Here is a 25,652-nt window from a genome sequence, read left to right on the forward strand (position 1 = left end):
GATAAGTATAAAGAATTAAAAGGGCGCCTATAAGAATAATTGTACTTAAAACACAGGTATTGTTTAAGCTTAAAGCGGAGGTTCACCCCAAAAACATGTATTTAACATTTAACATTTAAAAATGCTGTGTCTTTTTTTTCTTTTTTACTTTCTTTGCATCTTATAGGGTATTCTTTGCAAAGTGAAGCTTTGTCTCATGTACTAAGCTCTGGAACAACTGCACAGTCTATGGTTTTAGTAAACCAACTCTATAGTGTTTGTACTATTTATTATATAATTTTCACAGAAACTGTTTTCACAGAAAACTGCAGTTCTTACTTAAAGCGGGGGTTCACCCTATTAAAAAAAAAAAAAAAAAAAAATTTATTCTAGCATAAAATTCGGCATTGTAGCGCGAGCTACAGTATGCCGGTCTTACATTTTTTATCCCCGTACTCACTGTGCTATTGTACATTGAAGATTCCGGGGAATGGGCGTTCCTATGGAGAGAGAAGGTGATTGACGGCCGGCCCTGGCACGTCACGCTTCTCCGGAAATAGCCGAAATAGGCTTGGCTCTTCACGGCGCCTGCGCATAGCTTGTGCGCAGGCGCCGTGAAGAGCCAAGACCTACTCCGGCTGTCTTCGGGGAGCGTGACGTGCCAGAGCCGGCCGTCAATCATCCTCCCTCTCCATAGGCACGCCCATTCCCCGCGGGAGTCGGAATCTTCAATGTGCAATAGCACATTGAGTACGGGGATAAAAAATGTAAGACCGGCATACTGTAGCTCGCGCTACGATGCCGAATGTAATGCTAGACTGATGTTAAGGAGGGTGAACCACCGCTTTAAAGCGGAGGTTCACCCTAAAAACATGTATTTAACATTCCATTCAGCATAATTCCAACATTTACACTATGCCGTTTTTTTTTTTTGCTGTACATACCGTCTTATTGTTATTTTCCACCTGGCTTCCGGCTTCTCACTCCCGCGGGAGTAGGCGTTCCTATGCAGAAGCTAGATGATTGACGCCTTGTGAAAAACTTCCCCCCGGCGCACAAGGCACGCTACCAGTTTTCTGAAAGTAGCCGGCTCTATACGGCTGTATAGAGGCGCTGTATAGAGCCGACTAGCAGTTCGGCTACTTTCGGAAAACTGGTGATGCGCATTATGCGCCGGGGGGGAAGTTTTTCACAAGGCGTCAATCATCTAGCTTCTGCATAGGAACGCCTACTCCCGCGGGAGTGAGAAACCGGAAGCCGGGTGGAAAATAACAATAAGATGGTATGTAAAGCAAAAAAAAAAACGGCATAGTGTAAATGTTGGAATTATGCTGAATGGAATGTTAAATACATGTTTTTAGGGTGAACCTCCGCTTTAAGTAAGAACTGCAGTTTTATGTGAAAACAGTTTCTGTGAAAATTATACAATAATTAGTACAAACACTATAGAGTTGGTTTACTAAAACCATAGACTGTGCAGTTGTTCCAGAGCTTAGTACATGAGACAAAGCTTCACTTTGCAAAGAATACCCTATAAGATGCAAAGAAAGTAAAAAAAAAAAAAAACACAGCATTTTTGCTTGCAAATGATTGGATGGTGGAAGTCAAAGGAGCTTCCCCTTATTTACTAAGCCCTGGAGCAACAGCCCTTGCAAAGTGCACAGTCTATTTGCCTTTATGAAATCAACCCTTATGTATGTCTATAAAATTACTAATAGAACAAACAAGATATGTTGCCTTATAGCAATGCATTTTAAGTTGTGAGTGAAAAGTCTTAAAATGTTTCCATAGCTTATATTTTTATATCTTTATTTTAGGCGTCATGTCTTACACTTCACTGCAAGTTCACCCTTAGGGCACCATATCCACCTATGCAGTACAGTGCCATTTGTCTTTGGTGATGAGGAAACTATTATGCCATATCTTGACAAGGTACATGTTTCCATAGAAACTAGAGAGTTACTAGGTCACTGTACATGATTTATGGTATTTTTTATTGTATTTCACTTTATGTTTTAGAAAAAGACAACAATGTAAATGTTTTATGAAGAATGGTACATAGTTCATTATTGTGCTGTACCTTTGGTCACACTAACTTAAAACAAGATCACCAATGAGCAGCAAATATTGAATATAAAGAGTAACTAATCCAAAACTGATGTTTCACCTCAGAGCAGATGCCAACTGATCGAACTACTTTTATGGACATTGGTAACACAATCACTGACCTAAATTGCCAAGTGTTCTCAGTTGCTACAGCCGTTATATGGGTGGGTCTTTTTATTGTTGGTTTTCACCTAAAAATGTCATACAGATCATGGAAACAACTCTGCTGATGAAATGTTTTTAAGTGTAAGGTGACCATTGTCATTGTGCTAGGAAAGGCATTGGAATAAAATGATATGCAAAGCTTCATCCATGTACAAGTTTGTAGTGCAGAAAGTGTATTATCATCCTTCATATGAGAGATTTGAAAATTGGAGAAAAATAACCTGCGTTTCTCCAATCAATTAGTATAACTCTAACTTCAAACTTCTAAGCAATCTTATTGGTTGCAAAGAATAGTGTAAACCCTTTTTTAGTTTTTCATACATAGGGTCTGGGCTTTTTTCATTGAGAGCGTTGGGGAACGTAGTTCCGGCACCTCCAGCACTGAATGTATGTAATGGCAAGATGTGCTGGAAGGTCTATTGATGCTGGAAGATCTATTGTTTCTTGTGGGGTCTATTGTTGCTGGGGTGGATCTACTGTTGCTTGGAAGTATATTGTTGCTGGCTGCAGGGGATCCATTTTACTGCCTTTTCTTGTTATCATTAACACATTCCATACAAATTACCCAACATCACAAAATGATACTTGGTTCTGTATTCTCTAAAAGGGGCAATATTGGACAGTAGGTAGGGAGTTGAACCGAGGGACAGTGCTCAGAGGTGGATAGGGGGCGGAAACAAGGGGGGATTTGAAAAGAGGGAGTATCTGCACCTTTCCCCCCAGAGAATATAAGCTCTGCATAGGGTCATAGCATGCATGCCATATTGTTAACTGAAGATAAACAAAATGATCTGTGTATCCGCTGAAGAAAGTTTAGATCTAAAACTTTGCAGGTAAATTGTAATTTGCTGGTTCATTTGTGCCCAAGTTTCAAATCCAAAACTCTTGTCAGATGCAATCATCAGTCCTATTTGATGATAACGGTTAGTATGATCCTTTGTGTAACAATTTACAGATTTACAATTGGGCCTGCACAGGATTTTTCTATTCATCAGTGTTCACTGTGCTTTGAACATGTTTGTCAGCCATCTGAAAGCCTGTACTACTAAGTATCTGTGTCCATTAAAATCTATAGTTTTTCAGCCCTTTGTAAGTATGAGTTTCGATGCATTATAAGGGATGGAATATCCACTTTTATAAATGTTTTAAAAAAAATGTATTTAAAAAAAAAAAAAAGGTGTTGTTGAAATGTGTATTTTGGTTTTCTGGCTAGCAGTTGAGACTTTAGACTGATTTTAAAAGATGGCCTGTTGATGCAAGCCTGTTGTTTACAGAGGTCAATAGCTCAAACTGAATTTTACGCGCATGAAAAAGCTAAAGGAGAAACCCCCCTCACCACACCTCTATACCCTTCCTTGCATGCTCTATCCAGGCCTATAATGTTTCAAAGAGATATATAGGAGTTGATTTACTAAAGGCAAATCCACTTACAAGTACACTTGGAAGTGCAGTCGCTGTAAATCTGAGGGGAAGATCTAAAATCAGGGGAAGATCTAAAATCAGGGGAAGCTCTGCTGGTTTTATCATGTACAAGCAAAGATGCTGTTTTTTATTTTCCTTTGCATGTCCCCCTCACATCTACAATGACTGCACTTCCAAGTGAACATTTAACTAACCCACCCAGTGTCAGGATGTGGGTCTGAAACTGCGACCTCTGCTGTGTCTGACGGTGTCTCTTCTTGCTGAGCCATCTGGTATACTGGATAGCTCCCTAGACAATTCCTTGAACAATCTTATCTTGAACCTTGTTTGCCTTGAACCTTAAAAAGTGTGTTCCTCCCATGAATATCCTATTTTAGCAATGCCTTTGCACTTCCTGTTTTGTCAGAATATTGTGCTGTCTCCAGTCATTATGTCACTGTTGTCACTTCTGTTGCCATCTGTATCTTGGCTACCACTCGTTACTGACCCTTGGCTTGTTCCTCGAATACGCTTCTGCTTGACCCTCAATATGCAATCTCTTATTATCGACCTTTAGCTTGTTAACTGACTATACTTCTGCTTGATCTGTGCCTGCTATATCTCCTGCTGGACCCCAGCTTGCTCGATTTCTGGTGGGGCAATCCTGATGACCGTGACCTGGTACTAACATGCCTCAAAACCCATTGACACTATTAGAAGCTCTGGTGAACACCGGTTAGTACTCTGCACCTCAGTTGAGCCAATGTCATCTGCCAGGGTGACCTGCTTCTGTTCTTATCGAGCTGGTTGGTGGGAGACTCTCTACTGCTATAGCTATTGGTCTTCGAGCCTGACCCCTGATCATGACATAGCCACTTGAGTTCTGGAAGGTTTATTGCCTTCATGATCAGGGCATTTTTTGCTATTCAGCGCTGCACTACTTTAACTGTCAATTCTGCAGTTTTGCAATACTATATGCAAATTAACGTTTTTTTTATTCAAACAAATAGAGCTTTCTTTTGGTGTTATTTGATCACCACTGTTTTTTTTTTTTTTTGCGACACTGTATAAACAAAAAAAGACCGAAAATATTGAAGAAAAAAAAATATTTACTAATTTCTATCATAAAACATATCCAATAAAATCAAATTTCGGCATAAGCAACATGTATGTATGTATTTTGCTGTGTCTTTGGTAAAAAAAAAAATCCCGATTAGGCCCCTTTCGCACATACGGGGACCGTTCAGGTTTTTCAGGCAGACCAGAAGGGACGCTCCATTCACCTTTTTGGAGCGACGAGTGTCAGCAGTTACATATCCGCCGACATCCGATCCGCTCTGATACGCTAAATGCAGAGAGATGGAAACCCTATTTTCCATCCCTCTGGCGGATCAGATGAAAACGGGCAAGTGGTCCGTTTTCATCTGATCCCCCATAGAGGAGAGCAGGGCTCTGGCAGGTTCCTCCCTGTACAGTGTGCAGAGATGAACCTGTCATCCGCCGGCTCAGCGCGGATCAACGGTTCAATGGAAAAAAGAGTGAGGTTGCGCTGAAAATAATAAAAAAAACTAAACTAACACAGTGAAAATACCAAAAACATATGAGTAGAAGCTAGTCCCTATGGCAAAGACTACTAAAGGTAATGTCCAAATAATGTGAAAATTGTTGACTGAAACCCAAGTTGTGAAACAAAGTTCGATGCAACACACAATTCAAACGAAGAATAATGGAGCCAAAATTGGTATGAAGTAATTGTGGCACAAATTAGTGAAAGCCCAATTGTAGACGACAAATGATGAAAAAAAGAACAATCCAGATGATAGAGAGTTCAATGTGTAAAAATCGTTAGTTATCCACCACCACAGATACACCTAAAAAATTGGAGGCTTACCAGACGGCAAGCATAACTCGCTTGTGGCTGCAAACCCCAGCCAAGGCCTTTGCGTGATCGACACCAGGTGCGAATGGATGGGAAGCCCTCCAAGGAGATCCACGACAAATTAGTGTATCCAAAGATAAAAACTCATATGGTGAAGTATGACAGGACAGCACATATAATGAGGTATAGTGACTGAGTATCCACCATAACCAAATCACCCTATAGAATGGAGGCTTACCAAAAGAGACGGTTATAACAGCGTGTGGCTATAAACCCTAGCCAGGGCCTTGATGGAACCTACTACTTTTTTGTAAGTGTAAACTTTTTTATTAAACTTGGGAGGACTTTTTCTACTTACTTCACCATGTGGGCTTTGTCGTTTCTTCTTTTTTGTTAAACTGTCGTATATGGAATTTGGAGGATCTATAGGACACCTACTAGCAGCTGAGATCCATCAAGGCCCTGGCTAGGGTTTATAGCCACACGCTGTTATAACCGTCTCTTTTGGTAAGCCTCCATTCTATAGGGTGATTTGGTTATGGTGGATACTCAGTCACTATACCTCATTATATGTGCTGTCCTGTCATACTTCACCATATGAGTTTTTATCTTTGGATACACTAATTTGTCGTGGATCTCCTTGGAGGGCTTCCCATCCATTCGCACCTGGTGTCGATCACGCAAAGGCCTTGGCTGGGGTTTGCAGCCGCAAGCGAGTTATGCTTGCCGTCTGGTAAGCCTCCAATTTTTTAGGTGTATCTGTGGTGGTGGATAACTAACGATTTTTACACATTGAACTCTCTATCATCTGGATTGTTCTTTTTGTTCATCATTTGTCGTGTACAATTGGGCTTTCACTAATTTGTACCACAATTACTTCATACCAATTTTGGCTCCATTATTCTTCGTTTGAATTGTGTGTTGCATCGAACTTTGTTTCACAACTTGGGTTTCAGTCAACAATTTTCACATTATTTGGACATTACCTTTAGTAGTCTTTGCCATAGGGACTACCTTCTACTCATATGTTTTTGGTATTTTCACTGTGTTAGTTTAGTTTTTTTATTATTTTCAGCGCAACCTCACTCTGTTTTCTCTAGTCGTCTTCCAGGACAGCCTCTTGAGACCTTGGGCTCCTCCCTCCGGGACAGGAAACACGTACACCCTTTTCTTTAAAGGGCGGTCCTCCAGGTCTCCTCCTCAGTTATTGTGTTTTCTGCCAGAAGGGAAGGAGCACGTTTTTTCTAAGGGACTTTTATAAATACTGTTTTTTTTCCCTCTCTGCCTGGTACCTCTCTGCTCCTGTTAGGAAGAGAAGGTCACCAATTCCTCTGCTGTCTGATGCTCAGAGAGAGTGGGAACCCTTGATGGCGGCATCCCCCCCCTACTTTCCCCAGTACCTGTGTGCGTTCAGGCTTCTGTCCGGAGGCCAGCGCGGTACAGCAGCGATGGCGGCGAGAGACGCTGGCTGGGCCATGCCGCTCTGCACTGCAGACTTCCTCCTTCCGGAGCGGCGCTGCGGGACGGATGCGTTCCAAAGGGCGGAAGTGCTTCACCGGAACAGCGTCATCAAGGGGCGCCGTCGAAAGTTGGTCCCATTCGATGCAGGCGCGGCAGTGGAACGAAGGCACACGGAGCGGTGTGTTACAAGGCAGCCGGGCTGCACAGGACACCAGGACTAATGGAGGAAGCGAGGCTGGCTACAGACTCCGGGTCCACCGGCTCCGGCATCTCCCAGGTAAGGGGGCGAGGCTGACTCTTACTTACCTTTGGGGGACCAGGTCTGAAAGATCTCAGGACCTTCTTTCCCTCCCTGGGTGGGGAACCTGTGGTGGAGGGATCCCCAGCACTTTTTTTTTCACTGACACAAACACAGTGGTGTATAGTCAGGGGGTTATTTTATTTTCTAACGGACTCGCTGTGGTGTTTGTGTTTACTTTCAGATCAAATCTCAGGACAAAACACCAGTCCAGGCCCCTAAAAGAAAGTGCGCTGTATGTGGGGAAAAATTAGGTTCCAACTGGAAAAAGCCTCTATGTGGAGAGTGCATCTCCAGCTTGGTTAAAGATGACTCTGTGGCAGAATGTCATAAGGTCTTAACATCCGTTAAGGATGAGTTGGCATCCACCTTTAGGTCCTTCAGGGGAATGATGGACAGGGTGCATATGCCGTCCCCTGTTTATAGGACCTCTAGTGCGCTGTCCCTGGCAACTCCTGTTGAAGGGGACGAGCAAGAGGAGGAAGAAGCAGGAGGGTCTACACGATCCCAGGCCTCTTGCCAGGTAGACTCCGCGTCTGGCTCTGAGCTAGAGGAAGACTCCTCCAGGGGGACCTAGGTACAAGCTGTCTCTGGAAGATGTAGGAGACTTGCTTAAAGCCATTTATGAAACCTTAGAGATCCGAGAGGAACCGGTACAGTTGTCTAAGCACGACCAGCTTTACCAGGGCAGTGCTATAAAGACCAAGGTTTTTCCTGTTCACAAGTCGCTAGTGGAAGCAATCTTGTTGGAATGGGAACAGCCAGAAAGGAGGCCCTTTTTTGCGGGAAATTTGAAACAAAGATTTCCCTTTGAAGAAGACGCAACACAGCCCTGGAACAAAGTTCCAAAGCTGGATGCGCCCTTAGCCAGGGTTTCAAAAGGAACTGATCTGGCCTTCGATGACCTAGGGTCACTTAAAGATCCTATGGATAAACGGGGTGATATCCTCCTAAAAAGGGCATGGGACACTTCTACTATTGCGATGAAACCAGCCCTGGCGGCTACTTGCGTAGCCAGAAACTTGGAGTGCTGGTTAAACCAGCTCCAAGCCCATATCACAGCCGGTACTTCCAGGCAACAAATTTTAAAATCCTTTCCGTTGCTCTTGAAGGCGGTGGGCTATCTAGCGGATGCTTCCTCAGAGTCGGTGAAGCTAGCAGCAAGATCGGCGGCGTTGGTTAACGCAGCCAGAAGGTCGGTCTGGTTGAAGACCTGGACCGGGGACGCTGCGTCTAAATTAAAACTTTGTGGTTTGCCTTTTTCAGGCGACCATCTGTTTGGTCCTGGTCTCCAAGAAGCATTGGAGAGAACGCAGGACAAGAAAAAGGCCTTTCCCGAAAGAAAGAAGGAAGGGAACAAGCGCTTTTTTCGAAGGTTTAAGCAAAACCAGAAAGAGAGAGATTCCCATCCTAAAAAACACTGGGCTGGCCAGAAGGGACGTGGAAGAGGAGGTATCTTGTTTAACCCTCCTCAGGCTCCCCCCAAATCCCAGTGACGCTCAGGTCCCTGTGGGAGGAAGATTGGGGGAGTTCCTCTCGCAATGGATAGAGTCAACTGCCAGTCCGTTTGTGCAAGATCTCATAAAAAACGGTTACAGGCTGGAGTTCTCTGCTCCCCCCTCAGGTATTCTTGGTCACCCAACCCCCAAGAGATCGGGAAAAAGCGGAGGCCCTAGGCCTCCTGGGAGACCTCTTAGACCAGAGGGTCCTAACGGAGGTTCCCCGGGAGGAGGAAGGTCAGGGGGTGTATTCACACGTCTTTGTAGTGAAAAAGCCCTCAGGGAAGTACAGGCTGATTTTAAACCTGCGTCCCCTCAACAGGTGGGTCAGGTACAAACGCTTCAGAATGGAATCGATATTTTCGGTGACAAGTCTGATTTTCCCAAACTGTTTTATGGCCACGGTGGACCTAAGAGATGCATATTTACACATCCCGATTCGCCCGGAATGCCAGAAATTCCTGCAACTAGCAGTGAGGCTGGGTTCAGTCACCAAGCATCTCCAATTCAGGGCCCTTCCCTTTGGACTTTCATCCTCCCCAAGGATATTTACCAAAGTCCTAGCAGAGGCATTGGCACCCCTGAGACTCCAGGGAGTAACAATAATTCCATACCTAGACGACCTGTTGTTTGTAGCCCCGTCAGGTCCTCAGCTAGAGAGCGACCTGAAGGTAGCCTTGTCCTTTCTGCGTTCCTTGGGATGGCTGGTCAACAAGGACAAATCGCAGCTAGTACCATCCCAGGAGGTAATATATCTGGGATACAGAATTTCCTCGGTAGAGAAAAGGGTTTTCCTTCCCCGGGAAAAGGCTCTCAGGTTGGATCAGGCGGTTGCTCTGCTCCAGACAAATCAGGAGATCAGCATAAGGGAAGTGATGCGAGTTTTGGGCCTGATGTCGGCCTGTTTCCCGGCGGTGCCCTGGGCCAGATCCCATTTGCGCCCTCTTCAGGCGCTCATGCTCAAATATTGGAATGGCAGGAAAGAGGGTTTGGACCTCCCAATGCCCATCCCAAAGAGCATGAAGAGAGATCTATGGTGGTGGCGATCCAGAGAGAACCTAGAGAAGGGCCTTCTCTGGGATCCTCCAGCAGCCCTGGTGCTGACCACTGACGCCAGCAAGGAAGGTTGGGGAGCCCACCTGGGAGAAATTTGGACCCAAGGGCAATGGTCATCCTCAGAGATCCTTCGATCGTCGAATCAAAAAGAACTGCTAGCCGTTCTAAAAGCCATTCAGGTTTTCAAGTCCTACCTAGTGGGTCAGCATCTACAAGTCAGAACGGACAATGCTGCCACAGTAGCATATATAAACAAGCCAGGAGGGACAAGGAGTCCAACCCTTCAAGCCACGGCTACACAGATTCTGTCCTGGGCAGAGAAGAATCTGGTGCACCTGTCAGCAGTTCACCTAAAGGGTTTTCTAAATACCCTGGCAGATTTCCTCAGCAGACAAACTGTGTGCCAGGACGAGTGGTCTCTAGACCAAGAGGTCTTCGGTCAGATAGTGTCTCTCTGGGGACTACCAGAAGTGGACCTATTTGCAGCAGAGGGGAACAGGAAGACTACAACGTACTTTTCTATTCACCCACAAGCGAAAGCGATAGATGCCTTTGCCCATCCCTGGCAGTTCAACCTGGCATTTGCATTTCCCCCCAGTACGGCTGATATCCAGGGTGATTCAAAAGTTCCTAATTTTGGTCACTCCATTCTGGCCCAAGCGGCCATGGTTCGCCAGCCTGAAACGGCTGGCCCTGTATCCGCCTTGGACGCTTCCAGAGAAAGAGGACCTGTTGTCCATAGGTCCACTCCTTCATCCTCAAATAGAGAGCCTGAGACTAACCGCCTGGTTTCTGAGGAACAACTATTGAAGGCACGTGGTTTTTCAGATAGGGTCGTTAGGACCCTCCTGGAGTGTCGGAAGCCTATAACTAGGGCGATCTACTCAAAAATTTGGAAGAAATTTAATTCCTGGAAGGTACTACAGGGGATGAACCATTCCGACATTCCAGTGGTGCTAGATTTCCTGCAGGCGGGGGTGGACCTAGGCTTATCGGTCAGCACCCTCAAGGTACAGGCGGCTGCCTTAAGTATCTTTTTGGATGTTCCTCTTCAACAAGATCGTTTTGTCAGAAATGTTTTCAAAAGCTTGACAAGGTCTAATCCTACTAGGATCAGAGCCTGCCCCTCTTGGGATCTGTCACTAGTATTGAAGGCTCTTACTAACAAGCCTTTTGAACCACTGGAGGAGTCTTCTCTAAAACATGTTACTCTAAAAACAGCCTTTTTATTGGCTATAACCTCAGCCAGGAGAGTTAGCGATCTTCAGGCCCTTTCTATTAGGGAGCTCTTCCTAACGGTGTTTGACGATAGGATAGTCCTTAGGACGGATCCTAGTTTCTTACCAAAGGTGGCATCGACCTTTCATAGGACTCAGGATATTATCCTGCCAACCTTGTTTTCCTCTTCAGACGATGATGAGGGGGAATTCTTGTCCTTATTGGACGTGAACAGGAGTATTTTATTTTATTTAGGGCTCACAAAGGAGTTTAGGCTTTGTGACTCTCTTTTCGTTAATTTTTCAGGTGCCCGCAAGGGTCACAGAACGTCAAAGTCCTCTATTGCCAGATGGCTTAGGATGTTAATTATGGAGGCATATCAGTTAGGGGGTAAAGAACCACCTACAGTTAAAGCACATTCTACCCGGGCAGTGGCGGTTTCCTGGGCAGAGAGAGCCGGAGCTTCCCCGGAAGAGATCTGTAAGGCGGCAGCCTGGACATCTTACTCAACCTTTGCAAGACATTACCGGTTGGACCTGCTGTCAGACAAAGATCAGGCCTTCGGACGAAGAGTCCTCCAGGCAGTGGTCCCACCCTAAAAACGAGTAAGTTCTTGCTTGTCATCTCAAGAGGCTGTCCTGGAAGACGACTAGAGAAAAACCGGAGTTAGGCTTACCGGTAACTCTGTTTCTAGGAGTCTTCCAGGACAGCCGGAGTTTTTCCCACCCGGTGTCTATTTAGGAACTGGTATTGTGGTGATGATCTAACGATGTGTTAGTAGATTATGTCTTTCAGGATCTTCTGGTATTTCTCGGGCTAACTGAGGAGGAGACCTGGAGGACCGCCCTTTAAAGAAAAGGGTGTACGTGTTTCCTGTCCCGGAGGGAGGAGCCCAAAGTCTCAAGAGGCTGTCCTGGAAGACTCCTAGATACAGAGTTGAAAAGTGGGAGTTGCGCTAAAAATAATAAATGAGTGACCATATAAAAATAAAAATAAAAAAGAGCTGAGCCAGAGTCAGCTCAATCGAAAGCCAAGATATAAAATCTCAATGTGTGTACATAAACAAATCAATAAAGAATATAATTGTAAAAAGTCCCCAAAAAAAGTCCAAAACACTAGGAAGTGAATCCAATTCTGTGGTTAAAGTTGGGACAATATCCAAGTGAAAGAATTCAGGCTTGACCCTTACCAGAAGTATAGATCCCAAAGGATCAAGAAGAGCCATCCATACTGTTGCCACAAATAGATCCTATGTGGAGCGATACAGGGGTTCCTACTTCCGTAGACTCAGCCCAGTGAGAAAAAGGAAAAAAGGAAAAAGAAAACAAAATAGTGCAAAAACGGATGATAGGCAAACACAGACTAACTCCCAGTGGCTAATGTTGACAGACACTGTGCAGTAAGGCTGGGGTCCCACCACCAAACGAACACACTGACCCTTACCAAAGATAGGCGACCCTCAAAGGATCAATTTTGCATGTCAGTGTGTAACGATCTACTGCAGGGAGACGCTTGTCAGGCAGGTCATTTTGATCCAGAGGTCAGGTAACCAGGAACCATGAAAAATATGCAAACTCTCATAGTGAAATACCATCAAGGTTTAATCGGTAAAAAAAGTAGAACACTTACAGTTAAGATGATTAAAAGCAGCAGAGATAAATTGTAGCCGGCCGGCAAACAAACAAACGAGGCACGTCCTCTGTACGCGGTGACGTCAGCACGCCAACCTCCCAACGTTTCGTCTTCGTATAGACTTGGTCACGGGAATGAGGATGCGTGCCGCGTCACCGCGTTAAATACATGCGTTTCATGGGGTGTGTCAGATACCTGATCTTTAACGAGTGCAAGCCCGCCATCTTAAGTGAGGGAACCCAACTGGGCAGAGCCAAAACTCCAATGGTAAGGCGGATGTTGCCCCGGGACACAAACAAATGTTGAATGCGCTATACGCGCGGACATTACAAAAAAAAACTATAAAGTTGTTAAATTAACAAAAAAAAAGGAAGGGGTGTTACAAAACCTGGTCCAAGATGATTGGACAAACGGTATAGGTGTAAACTAATACAAGAACACCATCCGGGCTTCCTTACAGCGGGTTTAGCAACCCCAATAGGGAGGACAAAAATCTACAGCAGCAGGCTTGCAGACATCAAGTCACAACATCAACACTATACAGAATTATGATGAATAACCAGGCAGTGTAGATAATATATTACACATACTGTAACAGACATAATATATATAAGCGGTCGTGTTAAAAATCGACATAGCAGTGATTAAAATACATTAGAAAATTTGTGTGGTCAGACTGTCATAAATCAATCTAACAACAAAAAACACAAAATGAACCTACATATGTGCAAAATTAACACATGTCAGACTGGGACATAAAACATATTCTGAAGAATAGCCCATTGTGCAGATGTGAAAAAATATATATAAAATAAAATATAAAATAAAGTAAAAGTAAAAATAAAAATGAAAAAATAAAATATAATATGATATAAAGAAGTGCAATAAGTTACTTCTAAATAAGGTGACACTGTTCTCAATGGAGATTCATAGTGTAGCCTAGTATTTATAACAAAAACCTCAGTGCCCTCAGAAAAATTTCTTATATAAACGAACTCAGTGACAAGTTCTTAATATAAAGAACATTAAGTGTCCACAATCAAAGTGCAAACGTAATAATAATAGTAATGTTGGACAAGTGTAAGTTATAGGCAAAGGGTGTGGAGGAAAAAGCTGATTTCAAGAATTTTCTATAAAACAGTTGACATCAACTTCAATGTTGAGTCCATGGGGTTCAAAGCTTCTCAGCGTATGAATCCACATCATTTCAGATTTTGAAATGCTCCTGACTAGATCATTTCCTCTCCAGTGAGCCCGAAACTTGTCAATCCCTATAAATGTTGTACCTGCGGGATTTTTATTATGTGTCACCAGGTAATGTTTCGAAACCGAGTGATTTGGAAAACCGCTCAAAATGTTTGTCACATGCTCATTAAGACGTATGTGTAGGGCCCGCTTAGTCCTCCCCACATACTGAAGCCCACAAGGGCATTGGAGAAGGTATATAACCCCCATCGTTGAGCATGTGATGAACGTATCAATGGGGTAACTGATGGACGTGCGACTGGAGCAGAAATTTGTGGTCCTCTTAGAAATATCTGTATTTACTGCACAAGTGTTACAGCGGCCACATTTGAAGAAGCCCACAAGCCCAGACAAAAACATAGATTGAATTTCTGGTGGGTCGAGGACATTAGGTGCCAATTTGTTTCTAAGGGGTTGTATCCCCCGAAAGACCACCTGTGGTTTGTCTGGTATAATTTTACTCAAAGTTTTATCGCTTTTCAAAATATGCCAGTGTTTAGCTACTATCTTTTTCACGCTAGCATGCTGGCAGGAGTAGTCAGTCACAAAGGGGGTCTTAAAATCTGCCGCTGTGTCCTTTTTGGGTTTTACCCTAAGTAACTCCTCTCGGTCGATGTTGATGACCGTTTCCAGAGTTTCATGAAGAGATTCTGCGGAATAACCCTTTTCTATAAAGCGTTGAGTTAAAATTTCAGCTTGTTCTCGAAAAGTGTCATGATTGGTGCAGTTACGCTTCAGCCTAAGGAACTGCCCCTTAGGTACTGCCCCTAGCCAAGTTTTGTGATGACAGCTGTCATTCGGAATGAATGAATTTCGATCTGAACTTTTGAAGTAGGTCGAGGTGACAAATTGGTCATTATCCATTGAGATAGTCAGATCTAAAAAATTAATAGTTGACTGACTGGCTTCATGTTTGAGCACTATGCCTCTATTGTTCCTGTTCAAAAAGGACATGAAGCAGGACAGCTCAGCCTCAGACCCTTTCCATAGGAGGAGGACGTCATCAATATATCTGGCCCACAGCATTATCTGGGGCCTAGAAGACACATCGACGACGTCCTCCTCCCATTTGGCCATAAACAAATTGGCCAGACTGGGGGCGTATTTAGCCCCCATCGCAACTCCGCGGTCCTGTCTATAATATTGGCCATTATGCCAGAAGAAGTTATGTGTAGCTGCGTATTGCAGCAACTCCATAATGAAAGAGATCTGGGCCAACGGTAGGCCCGAATCTCTTTCAAGAAAAAACGAAACCGCCTCCAATCCCAAATTATGTGGGATCACCGTGTAGAGTGACACAACATCAGCCTACTGTTGGCCCAGATCTCTTTCATTATGGAGTTGCTGCAATACGCAGCTACACATAACTTCTTCTGGCATAATGGCCAATATTATAGACAGGACCGCGGAGTTGCGATGGGGGCTAAATACGCCCCCAGTCTGGCCAATTTGTTTATGGCCAAATGGGAGGAGGACGTCGTCGATGTGTCTTCTAGGCCCCAGATAATGCTGTGGGCCAGATATATTGATGACGTCCTCCTCCTATGGAAAGGGTCTGAGGCTGAGCTGTCCTGCTTCATGTCCTTTTTGAACAGGAACAATAGAGGCATAGTGCTCAAACATGAAGCCAGTCAGTCAACTATTAATTTTTTAGATCTGACTATCTCAATGGATAATGACCAATTTGTCACCTCGACCTACTTCAAAAGTTCAGATCGAAATTCATTCATTCCGAATGACAGCTGTCATCACAAAACTTGGCTAGGGGCAGTACCTAAGGGGCAGTTCCTTAGGCTGAAGCGTAACTGCACCAATCATGACACTGAGGTTTTCGTTATAAATACTAGGCTACACTATGAATCTCCATTGAGAACAGTGTCACCTTATTTAGAAGTAACTTATTGCACTTCTTTATATCATATTATATTTTATTTTATTTTTTCATTTTTATTTTTACTTTTACTTTATTTTATATTTTATTTTATATATATTTTTTCACATCTGCACAATGGGCTATTCTTCAGAATATGTTTTATGTCCCAGTCTGACATGTGTTAATTTTGCACATATGTAGGTTCATTTTGTGTTTTTTGTTGTTAGATTGATTTATGACAGTCTGACCACACAAATTTTCTAATGTATTTTAATCACTGCTATGTCGATTTTTAACACGACCGCTTATATATATTATGTCTGTTACAGTATGTGTAATATATTATCTACACTGCCTGGTTATTCATCATAATTCTGTATAGTGTTGATGTTGTGACTTGATGTCTGCAAGCCTGCTGCTGTAGATTTTTGTCCTCCCTATTGGGGTTGCTAAACCCGCTGTAAGGAAGCCCGGATGGTGTTCTTGTATTAGTTTACAACTATACCGTTTGTCCAATCATCTTGGACCAGGTTTTGTAACACCCCTTCCTTTTTTTTTGTTAATTTAACAACTTTATAGTTTTTTTTGTAATGTCCGCGCGTATAGCGCATTCAACATTTGTTTGTGTCCCGGGGCAACATCCGCCTTACCATTGGAGTTTTGGCTCTGCCCAGTTGGGTTCCCTCACTTAAGATGGCGGGCTTGCACTCGTTAAAGATCAGGTATCTGACACGCCCCATGAAACGCATGTATTTAACGCGGTGACGCGGCACGCATCCTCATTCCCGTGACCAAGTCTATACGAAGACGAAACGTTGGGAGGTTGGCGTGCTGACGTCACTGCGTACAGAGGACGTGCCTCGTTTGTTTGTTTGCCGGCCGGCTACAATTTATCTCTGCTGCTTTTAATCATCTTAACTGTAAGTGTTCTACTTTTTTTACCGATTAAACCTTGATGGTATTTCACTATGAGAGTTTGCATATTTTTCATGGTTCCTGGTTACCTGACCTCTGGATCAAAATGACCTGCCTGACAAGCGTCTCCCTGCAGTAGATCGTTACACACTGACATGCAAAATTGATCCTTTGAGGGTCGCCTATCTTTGGTAAGGGTCAGTGTGTTCGTTTGGTGGTGGGACCCCAGCCTTACTGCACAGTGTCTGTCAACATTAGCCACTGGGAGTTAGTCTGTGTTTGCCTATCATCCGTTTTTGCACTATTTTGTTTTCTTTTTCCTTTTTTCCTTTTTCTCACTGGGCTGAGTCTACGGAAGTAGGAACCCCTGTATCGCTCCACATAGGATCTATTTGTGGCTACAGTATGGATGGCTCTTCTTGATCCTTTGGGATCTATACTTCTGGTAAGGGTCAAGCCTGAATTCTTTCACTTGGATATTGTCCCAACTTTAACCACAGAATTGGATTCACTTCCTAGTGTTTTGGACTTTTTTTGGGGACTTTTTACAATTATATTCTTTATTGATTTGTTTATGTACACACATTGAGATTTTATATCTTGGCTTTCGATTGAGCTGACTCTGGCTCAGCTCTTTTTTATTTTTATTTTTATATGGTCACTCATTTATTATTTTTAGCGCAACTCCCACTTTTTAACATTTGACTTTTATGCTGTATAACATTTTGAGTTTGCTGCTTTTTTAAGTTTTTTTTGGTATGCGCATTTTTTCACTTCTTATATTCTAGATACAGAGTTACCGGTAAGCCTAATTCCGGTTTTTCCTTTGTATATTTAGTGTGTATAACACTTAGTTGTTGCAGCTTATGTATATTTAGTTTTTTCTAGCGCGGTATTTTCTGCTTTCTATCGACGGATCAATCCCTGCTGAGCAAACAGAGTCCGTCAAAACGACATATATATGTGAAAGGGGCCTAAGTATATTTTTATTGGTTTGTGTGAAAGTTATAGCATCCACAGTCTACACACTATGGTGTATACATTTGAAAATTTTATAATTCTGATGTGCTGAAGGCCTGTTATGAAATAATTCATAACAGCTTTGTTGACATTGTGTTAATGTGGACACAGCAATTGTGCAAGTGGACAGCAAGTGGAGTCTGAAGGCAAACTGTTCCTGCATTGTTTACCCTTTCTCACAGATCCACCACATAAATACTTTTGGTAAAGGCGCTTCTTCTGTGTGGAAATCATACAGTATATTACCATTCATCCGTTTACTCGGACATCATTTACTTTGACATCAGCCTGTTGTCAGCACTGTACTAATGTATTAGCAAAACCACCTGTATTTTGTTCTGGGCTTAGCACCTTGAAATGTTATGCCTCAGATAAAAACAGTCAACAGATTAGTGACAGGATTTCTACTAATAGAAGAGGAATCAGTACAAGAGACACATCCTACTGACTGTAAGTTATGTCCCTTGCACTGATTTTAGGTTTAATTCACAATTTAACTTTTCTCCAGAAAACTCACAACTAAATTAAATAAAAATGTCAGTATATATACACCATAGTTTGTAGATGCTATGACTTTTTTTTTTTTTACCAAAAATATGTAGCAGCATACATATTGGCCTAAGTTTATATAGACATTTAAAAAAAAATCTTATTGGATATGTTTTATAGCAAAAAGTAAAAAATAGTGTTTTCTTTGTCAAAATTGTATGTCTTTTTTTGTTTATAGTGCAAAAAATAAAAAACACAATGATGAATAAATACCACCAAAAGAAAGCATGACTACAAAATTGTCAGTTGAAGTATCGCAGTGCCGCATCCCAAAAAATGGGGGGTAAATCTTCCGGAGATCAAGTGGATATAAAATGTCCTTCTTTTGATTACATCTCCAGTTGTACTCATAAGTCTCAGTTAAAAAATGTACTTATTAACACCCACACCAAGACACAATAGAAGGTGAATATTTAAACTCCATGTAGATTGGGGTTTTGAATTAAGGACCCTGATATTTTAAGGTTATAGTGCTAATCTCTGCATTGGCATGCTGCCTGAGTATTGTTGTTTATTTGTGATTGTACAGAAAATGTCCCCTGTTCAAAAAAAAAAAAATTATCTTTTGTTTTTTTATTACAGGAAAGCTACCGCTTTATGTCGATGGCAATGAGTATAATAAAAGCTATAATAAATGTGATGCATAACTTTAGCAATGAAAATGAACTAGCCGGTACCTTTAAAGAATTGAAGTTGGCCCACTATCCTTGGCAAACCAAATCAAAGCTCTTAGGAAAAACCGAAGAACACTTCAAGGTAAATATATTTACCTTTTTATTATAACCCTATAAACACAGGAAACATGCAAACATGTTTCCAGCCCAAGGCAGAGAACAGGGAGCCTTTGTTGCTAAGAAGGTTTCCTCAGTGGACTTTTGTTTATAGTCGAGAGTAAGACAACACAGTTATAGGAAATTTCAAAGTAACCAGTTTTTTTCCCAAATAAATGTGAACTTTAATTTAGGTCTTTAGAAGCACATGCTTTAAAAAGAAATCCAAACATCCCTTAACCTCCCTGGCGGTATGATTATTTCAGATTTTAGGTGCTGAAAGCGGTACTATTATTTTGCATGGAAATTTGGCGTTTTATATTGTAGGCCTGCAATTCTTAGGAATAACTCACTTAAATCTGTCCAAACAAGAGTCTAGTAGACATCCCTGGTATAATAAAATTTGAAACACAAAATCATAAATTATAATATAATAAATACATATAAATAATAACGAATAACATAATAATAATACAAATTATTACTTTTAATTTTTTGATGACGAATTTTCCCACAAATCACTATTGCTCAATTCTGCAAGTGACATAAAGGGACACTTTTTGGTTGCTATGGACAATCTCCAGTTTCCAGGCAGAAAGAACAATTTGTATTATATAAAAGTGCATGTAGGACACTGGGCAGACCCCTAGGGACAAAGGCGGTGTGTATTTTTTTTTCATACAGTACTGTAATCCATAAGATTACAGTATACTGTATGTATTGTGTTTATTTACTTTTTTAAATTTGTCGCCGATCTCTGCCCCCTTGTGTCGTAACGTCGCAGGGAACGGAGCTCGGCGGCACTTGGCACTGTGAAGCGAGCGAGGAGGACACCGCTCGATCACACAGTGGGGAGTCATAGCAGGATCCAGGGACAAGGTAAGTAACTTGTGCCTGTGGACACTACAAGGCGGTCCCGAGTCTGGCTCGGGGGTTACCGCTTTTGGTCCTGAATTTCCACCCCGAGCCAGACTTGGGATTACCGCTCAGGGGGTTAAACATTCAGTAATGAGGGGAAAAACTGGCCATATAAATCACTGAAGTGGTGAAATTACGTTGTGTTTTAACATCTCACGGGAGAAGCATTGATCGTTTTAAAAAAAACACTTGGCTAGCATATTGGGACTTTAATGAGAAGAGGACCAATCTAGAAATCCTGGGCCAGATCCTCAAAAGGGATACGCCGGCGTATCTACTGATACGCCGTCGTATCCCTGTTTCTATCTTTGGAACTGATCCACAGAATCAGTTTCCCAAAGATAGGCAGAAGATCCGGCATGTGTAAGGGACTTACACTGCCGGATCTTAGGATGCAGTAGCGCATCCGCCGCTGGGGGCATTTCGAGTCGAAATGCCGCTTCGCGTATGCAAATGAGCACTTACGGAGATTCACGAAGCGGTTTAGCTTCGTGAAATCTCCGTAAATACTTATGTTGCAATCGTAAAATTAGGGCTGCTTTTACAAAGTGTAAACTGTTTACACCTTGTAAAAGTAGACCCTTCTTTGCAGCGACTCTGATTTTTTTTTTTTTCATTTTTTTTTTCCCGCCGTATCTTTTTTTTTTTTTCGACGCAACTTTTTTTACCCGGCGCGATTCACAAAACACGGCGTAACGTAATTTTGCGCTATGCCCGTCGGGAAAATGACGTCACGAGCATGCGCAGTACGTCCGGCGCGGGAGGGCGCCTAATTTAAATGGGACTCGCCCCATTTGAATTGGGAACGCCTTGCGCCGGCCGGATTTAAGTTACACAGCCGAAAATTTCTAGGTAAGTGCTTTGTGGATCGGGCACTTAGGTAGAAATTTTGCGGCAGTGTAACTTAAATCAGAATAGTTAAGTTACGGCGCCTCTTTGTGGATCTGGCCCCCTCTATCTAATTGTCACATGTATATTTTTTCCCATATATACATTTCAAATTTCTTTGTGGTCATTATAATATTTGTTTGTTTCTGTGGTAGTGATTCTTTGAATATGATATAGGGGAATGCATGCTTAATAAGAGCGCTATCTAATACGTGTATAGCACATATATATATGTTTTTTTTTTGCATTTTTTCTGAGAAGAATATCTGTATATAAGCACTTGGCACACATTAATACATATTCGGTGTATTGTCAACGGAGGTGATATGTATTGGGTTTAACAATTAAAAATATTGCCCAGAAGTATCTGGCCAAACATAGTTTGTTTGTTTTCTTCAATCTGCCAAAAGCGAGGTATATTGAGGTATTCTCCCCTGCTGGAACATTGTATTCTGACAACAGCACCCACCTCCTTCACAATACATAGAAAAAAAGAAGTGTATTCTCACTGAAAGCAAAAATGAATCACTAATCATAACTTGCAGGGGCAAGGATTTATTCTCTATGGCAGACCCCGCTATCATCCTGTTGTGTGTACCAGATAAGTGATTAGGGCTGCGTTCACATATGTGCGGCCACGTGTTTATGACCCGATGCATGTCTGTTCTCCATTCAGGTGTAATTCGGGTCAGAATTTTTTCATGAATTCGCACCTGAACTGGACCCAAACACGCACAGGACCCTTTTGCAATCCACTCCGCGGCCACCCCGGACCTGTCTGAACCAGCTTCATTAAGAGCCGACCACACTCGCCCATTTGAATTGGATGCAGAAAAACCTCCATCCAATTTGCATATATGTGAACCCAGCCTAAAGCTAAGCTGAAACAATACACAGACTGCCACATCTTTAGCTAGGCCTTTCTGTAAAAAGGTTGAAAATAACAAGCATCTTATGTATGGGAAAAATAAAATGTATTTTGATGGGGCCATACGCTTACCATTTAAAAAGGTTTCAATATATGTACATTATATAATTAACAGATTCTTTCTCTGTTTATCTAAGTTGTCTTAAATCTGAACTTACTTGGACTTTATTTTAGGCTTTTAACATTGCTTTGTGGAAACTTATGAGTGAAGCTGTGGGAAACAAAATTACGCTTGACTTGGTATTTGCATTCCGAGCCTTCACATTGGATTTTTCAACTAATTTGTCGCCAGAATCTCATTCTACACAAGGTATTTATTAAAGTGTACTAAATCCAACCCTAGGTAAATCAGTTTGCAATTTCCCACACAACTTCTAATAATGCTTAATCAAGTATTGTCAAAACATCACATGTAATGATGTATCACAATCAAGGAAATGATTACTTAGAATGCAGAATGGCAGAATGCAAAGCAATATATCTATGTTGGGACAGCTTCTGTCACTAAGAAAAGAATATGACATTTCTTGTCGGGCAATTAATAATAGCAAATACATGCTAGGAAAAATCATAGAAAACATTATAGTTTTCTCATCGTTCACTGGCCTAGCATGCACTCCCTTATTTAATATAGGGAAATGAGAGAGACTGAAAACTAGTAGTGAGAACAATTTTCTGTCCGACTGGATGTCAGAACATTCTTGATCAGAAATGTAAACTCCGGTAGCAGACTGCTCCTATTGGATACATTAGACTTAGTCGATTTAAACCCTAATTAAAGGACAGTTTGCAAAAGCACTGTCTATCATAAAAAAAAAAAATGTTGCCATGTTTTCTTCTTTTAAACAAATAATATTTTTACAGTTTTTGCATATGCAGTCACTTTCTCCCTACATGCATGCACCAAAGTGGTGACTGCATATCATAGCTTAGGGGGCGATTCTTGATCGTGATGGACCACACCTGTCTTCACTGGGATGGGATGGCAACACAGGAGAGCAATTGGGAAACGGGGAAAAAAATATTGAAAGAACAGGATATGGGATTTTATCCTCCCTGGCGGTATGATTCTTTCAGAAAAAAGGTGCTGAAAGCGGTACCATTATTTGCAAGGAAATTTGGTGATTTGTACTGTAGGCCTGTAATTTTTAGGAATAACTCACTTAAATCTGACTAAACAAGAGTCTTGTAGGCATCCCGGGTATGACCATTTTTTTAAAAACAAAATTATAAATTATAATATAATAAATAATTATAACAAATAATAATATAATTATAATAAAAATGATTCAATAATGTAATCAACTCAAAATCACAGAAATTTGCTCAGTTGCAGAATTGTCGCTGTCATTACTTTTATTTTTTTATGACGAATTTCCCCACAAATCGCTATCGCACAATTCTGCAAGTGACTATAATTTATAATCGCTGTTTTCTAGCTGCTCTAAAACCATTTTTGACATAAAGGGGCACTTTTGGTTGCTATGGACAATCTACAGTTTGCAGGCAGAAAGAACAGTTTTTATTATATAAAAGTACATGTAGGGCACTGGGCAGACCACTAGGGACAGGGGTGTGTGTATTTTTTACATACAGTACTGTAATCTATAAGATTACAGTATACTGTATGTAATGTGTTTGTTTACGTTTTTGAATTTGGCGCCGTTCTCCGCTCCCGTGCGTTGTAACGTTGCAGGAAACGGAGATCGGCGGCACAGGAGGACGCTGTGTGAATCGAGCGAGGTCCCGCTCGCTCACACAGCGTGGTGGCATCGCTGGATCCAGGGACAAGGTAAGTAAACACTGCCTGTGGATCCAGCGAGGCGAGCCCGAGTCTGACTCGGGGTTACCAATCCTAGCACAAAAATCTAACCCCGAGTCGGACTTGGGAATACCGCCAGGGGGGTTAAAGGTGCTAGAGTCAATACAACATAAATTATAAAAAATAAAAATTATATTAATAACAGCAATTAAAAAACTGATATACTATTCATTGACTGTTACAGGCATACATCTAATACCCAACATGTAACAGTGATGGATTGTATACAGTTGAAAGTAGCGTCCATTTTTGTTCAACAGTTTCGCCGTTAAGGCTTCATCAGGACTGGACGCAAAGAGATACTTTAAATAATTTTTCAAAAGAAATCCAGCTTTAGATGTAAGGAAAAAGAAACAATACACATAAATATACATATTATTTTACGACAAAAATATAGGTACATTGCAAATATTGGTAAGGCATGCATGTGAAAGAAGAAGGAAGGAAAAAAAACAGCAGGAATATATAGATCTAATGCAATCTTCCTTATGAGCTCCCTACCTCATAGAGATACGGAGGTCACTGCAATGGAACCAATCCTCTCCTGGTCTCTGTGTGTGCAAATCGTTCAGCTCAATTAAAAAATTGCCAAAAGTTCCCGTAAGGGGGGATGAGAAACAACCATATTATTCAAAAACCTCTTGAGATGCCTGTAACAATACATTCAATAATTTAATTCTAAAGGAAGTATAACAGAGGGAGGCTACGCAGACCCCTAGGCAGGCATACCTAAATATAAGAGCTGCACCCACCTTTCTCTGACTGTTCAATTATCCATCCATAAAGGAGCTCCAACCGACTGGTATTTGTTTTTTAATGGTCTCTCTGTTGATGTGGTGACTGGACACCAGACTGTCCCTCAATGACCTAGATCTTTTAAAGGTTATCTCTGGATGTGGTTTAATAAATCTAGATATCCTTTGATCTGCAGTGAGTAAATACCAAAACCTGTCATAAATCGAACATATCTTAGCATGCTGTCAGCTGAATTTCGTAATGACCCTTGTGAATGTATTCACCCTTTCAAAAAAAGGCTTGTAAATTAGCGACTGTCTATTTAGATTCTTAACTTTATTGAATGCTTTCTTCAGGCTGGTCTTACTGTAACCCCTGTCCATGAGGCGTTGACGCAGTAGGTCCGCCTCTTTCTGAAAATCTTGGTCTAAAGTACAGTTACGTTTGACCCTTAAGAATTGACTATAAGGGATACTTTTTTTTAAATGCTCGAGGTGTGAACTGCTTGCATGAAGCAAGCTGTTGCCAGCTGAGGGCTTGCGAAATAATGTAGAGCACGATTCACCCTTTTCATTAAAGAATATTTCTACATCCAGGAAAGTTATCCTCTTCAAATCAAAAGTGTATGTAAATTTCAGGTTGTAGGAATTTACCTGTAATTAATCCAGAAATTCAATCAGGGTTTCCTTAGGTCCTGCCCACACCATAAAAACATCATCGATATATCGATGTGTTTAGTTTCATCTGCAAACAGGTCCCATTCCCACCCCCCCCCCAGGTACAGGTGTGCATAAGAGGGGGCACATTTGGCCCCCATAGCAACGCCCTGCACCTGGAGGTAGTGGGAACCCTTGAAAACAAAAATATTGTGTGTCAAAATAAAATCCAACAATTCGATAACAAACTCGTTATATTTCCAAGAGTCTACTGTAGATACCATTCGCAGAGGAACTCCCGAATAACCTTGACACCCCTGGCATGGGGTATTGAGTTATACAGGGCCTCAATGTCAATGGCCACCAGCCAGGCACCTTGGGGGATCTGTAGACCATCGATGATTTTTAATAACTCTATGGTGTCTTTCACATGGGAGAAAAGACCTTTCACGTGTGGGTACAAGTATTCGTCAATTAGTTGGCTTGCTCTCTCAGTTAGCGACCCACAACCTGAAATGATGGGTCTGCCAGGAAGGTTAGTCAGGCTTTTATGCACTTTAGGAAGCGCATAAAACGTTGGAGTAGTGAACTTTTCCATGTCTAAATATTTGAAAGTGTTGATGTCAATAACTTAACATC

At 41.9% G+C, this 25,652-nt stretch overlaps 1 protein-coding gene across 1 annotated transcript in view; it reads left to right on the top strand.

Annotated features, from left to right (window-relative positions):
• ADGB (androglobin) overlaps positions 1-25,652 on the top strand; it is a 422,664-nt gene that overhangs the window by 267,194 nt on the left and 129,818 nt on the right. Inside the window, exons 19-21 of the mRNA XM_040350874.1 lie at positions 1,797-1,911; positions 18,879-19,052; positions 21,975-22,110. Of these exons, the coding sequence (XP_040206808.1) occupies positions 1,797-1,911; positions 18,879-19,052; positions 21,975-22,110 (425 nt within the window). The remainder of the gene's footprint in view (positions 1-1,796; positions 1,912-18,878; positions 19,053-21,974; positions 22,111-25,652) is intronic.

Source organism: Rana temporaria, chromosome 4, assembly GCF_905171775.1.
Source record: "Rana temporaria chromosome 4, aRanTem1.1, whole genome shotgun sequence".
NCBI lineage: Eukaryota > Metazoa > Chordata > Amphibia > Anura > Ranidae > Rana > Rana temporaria.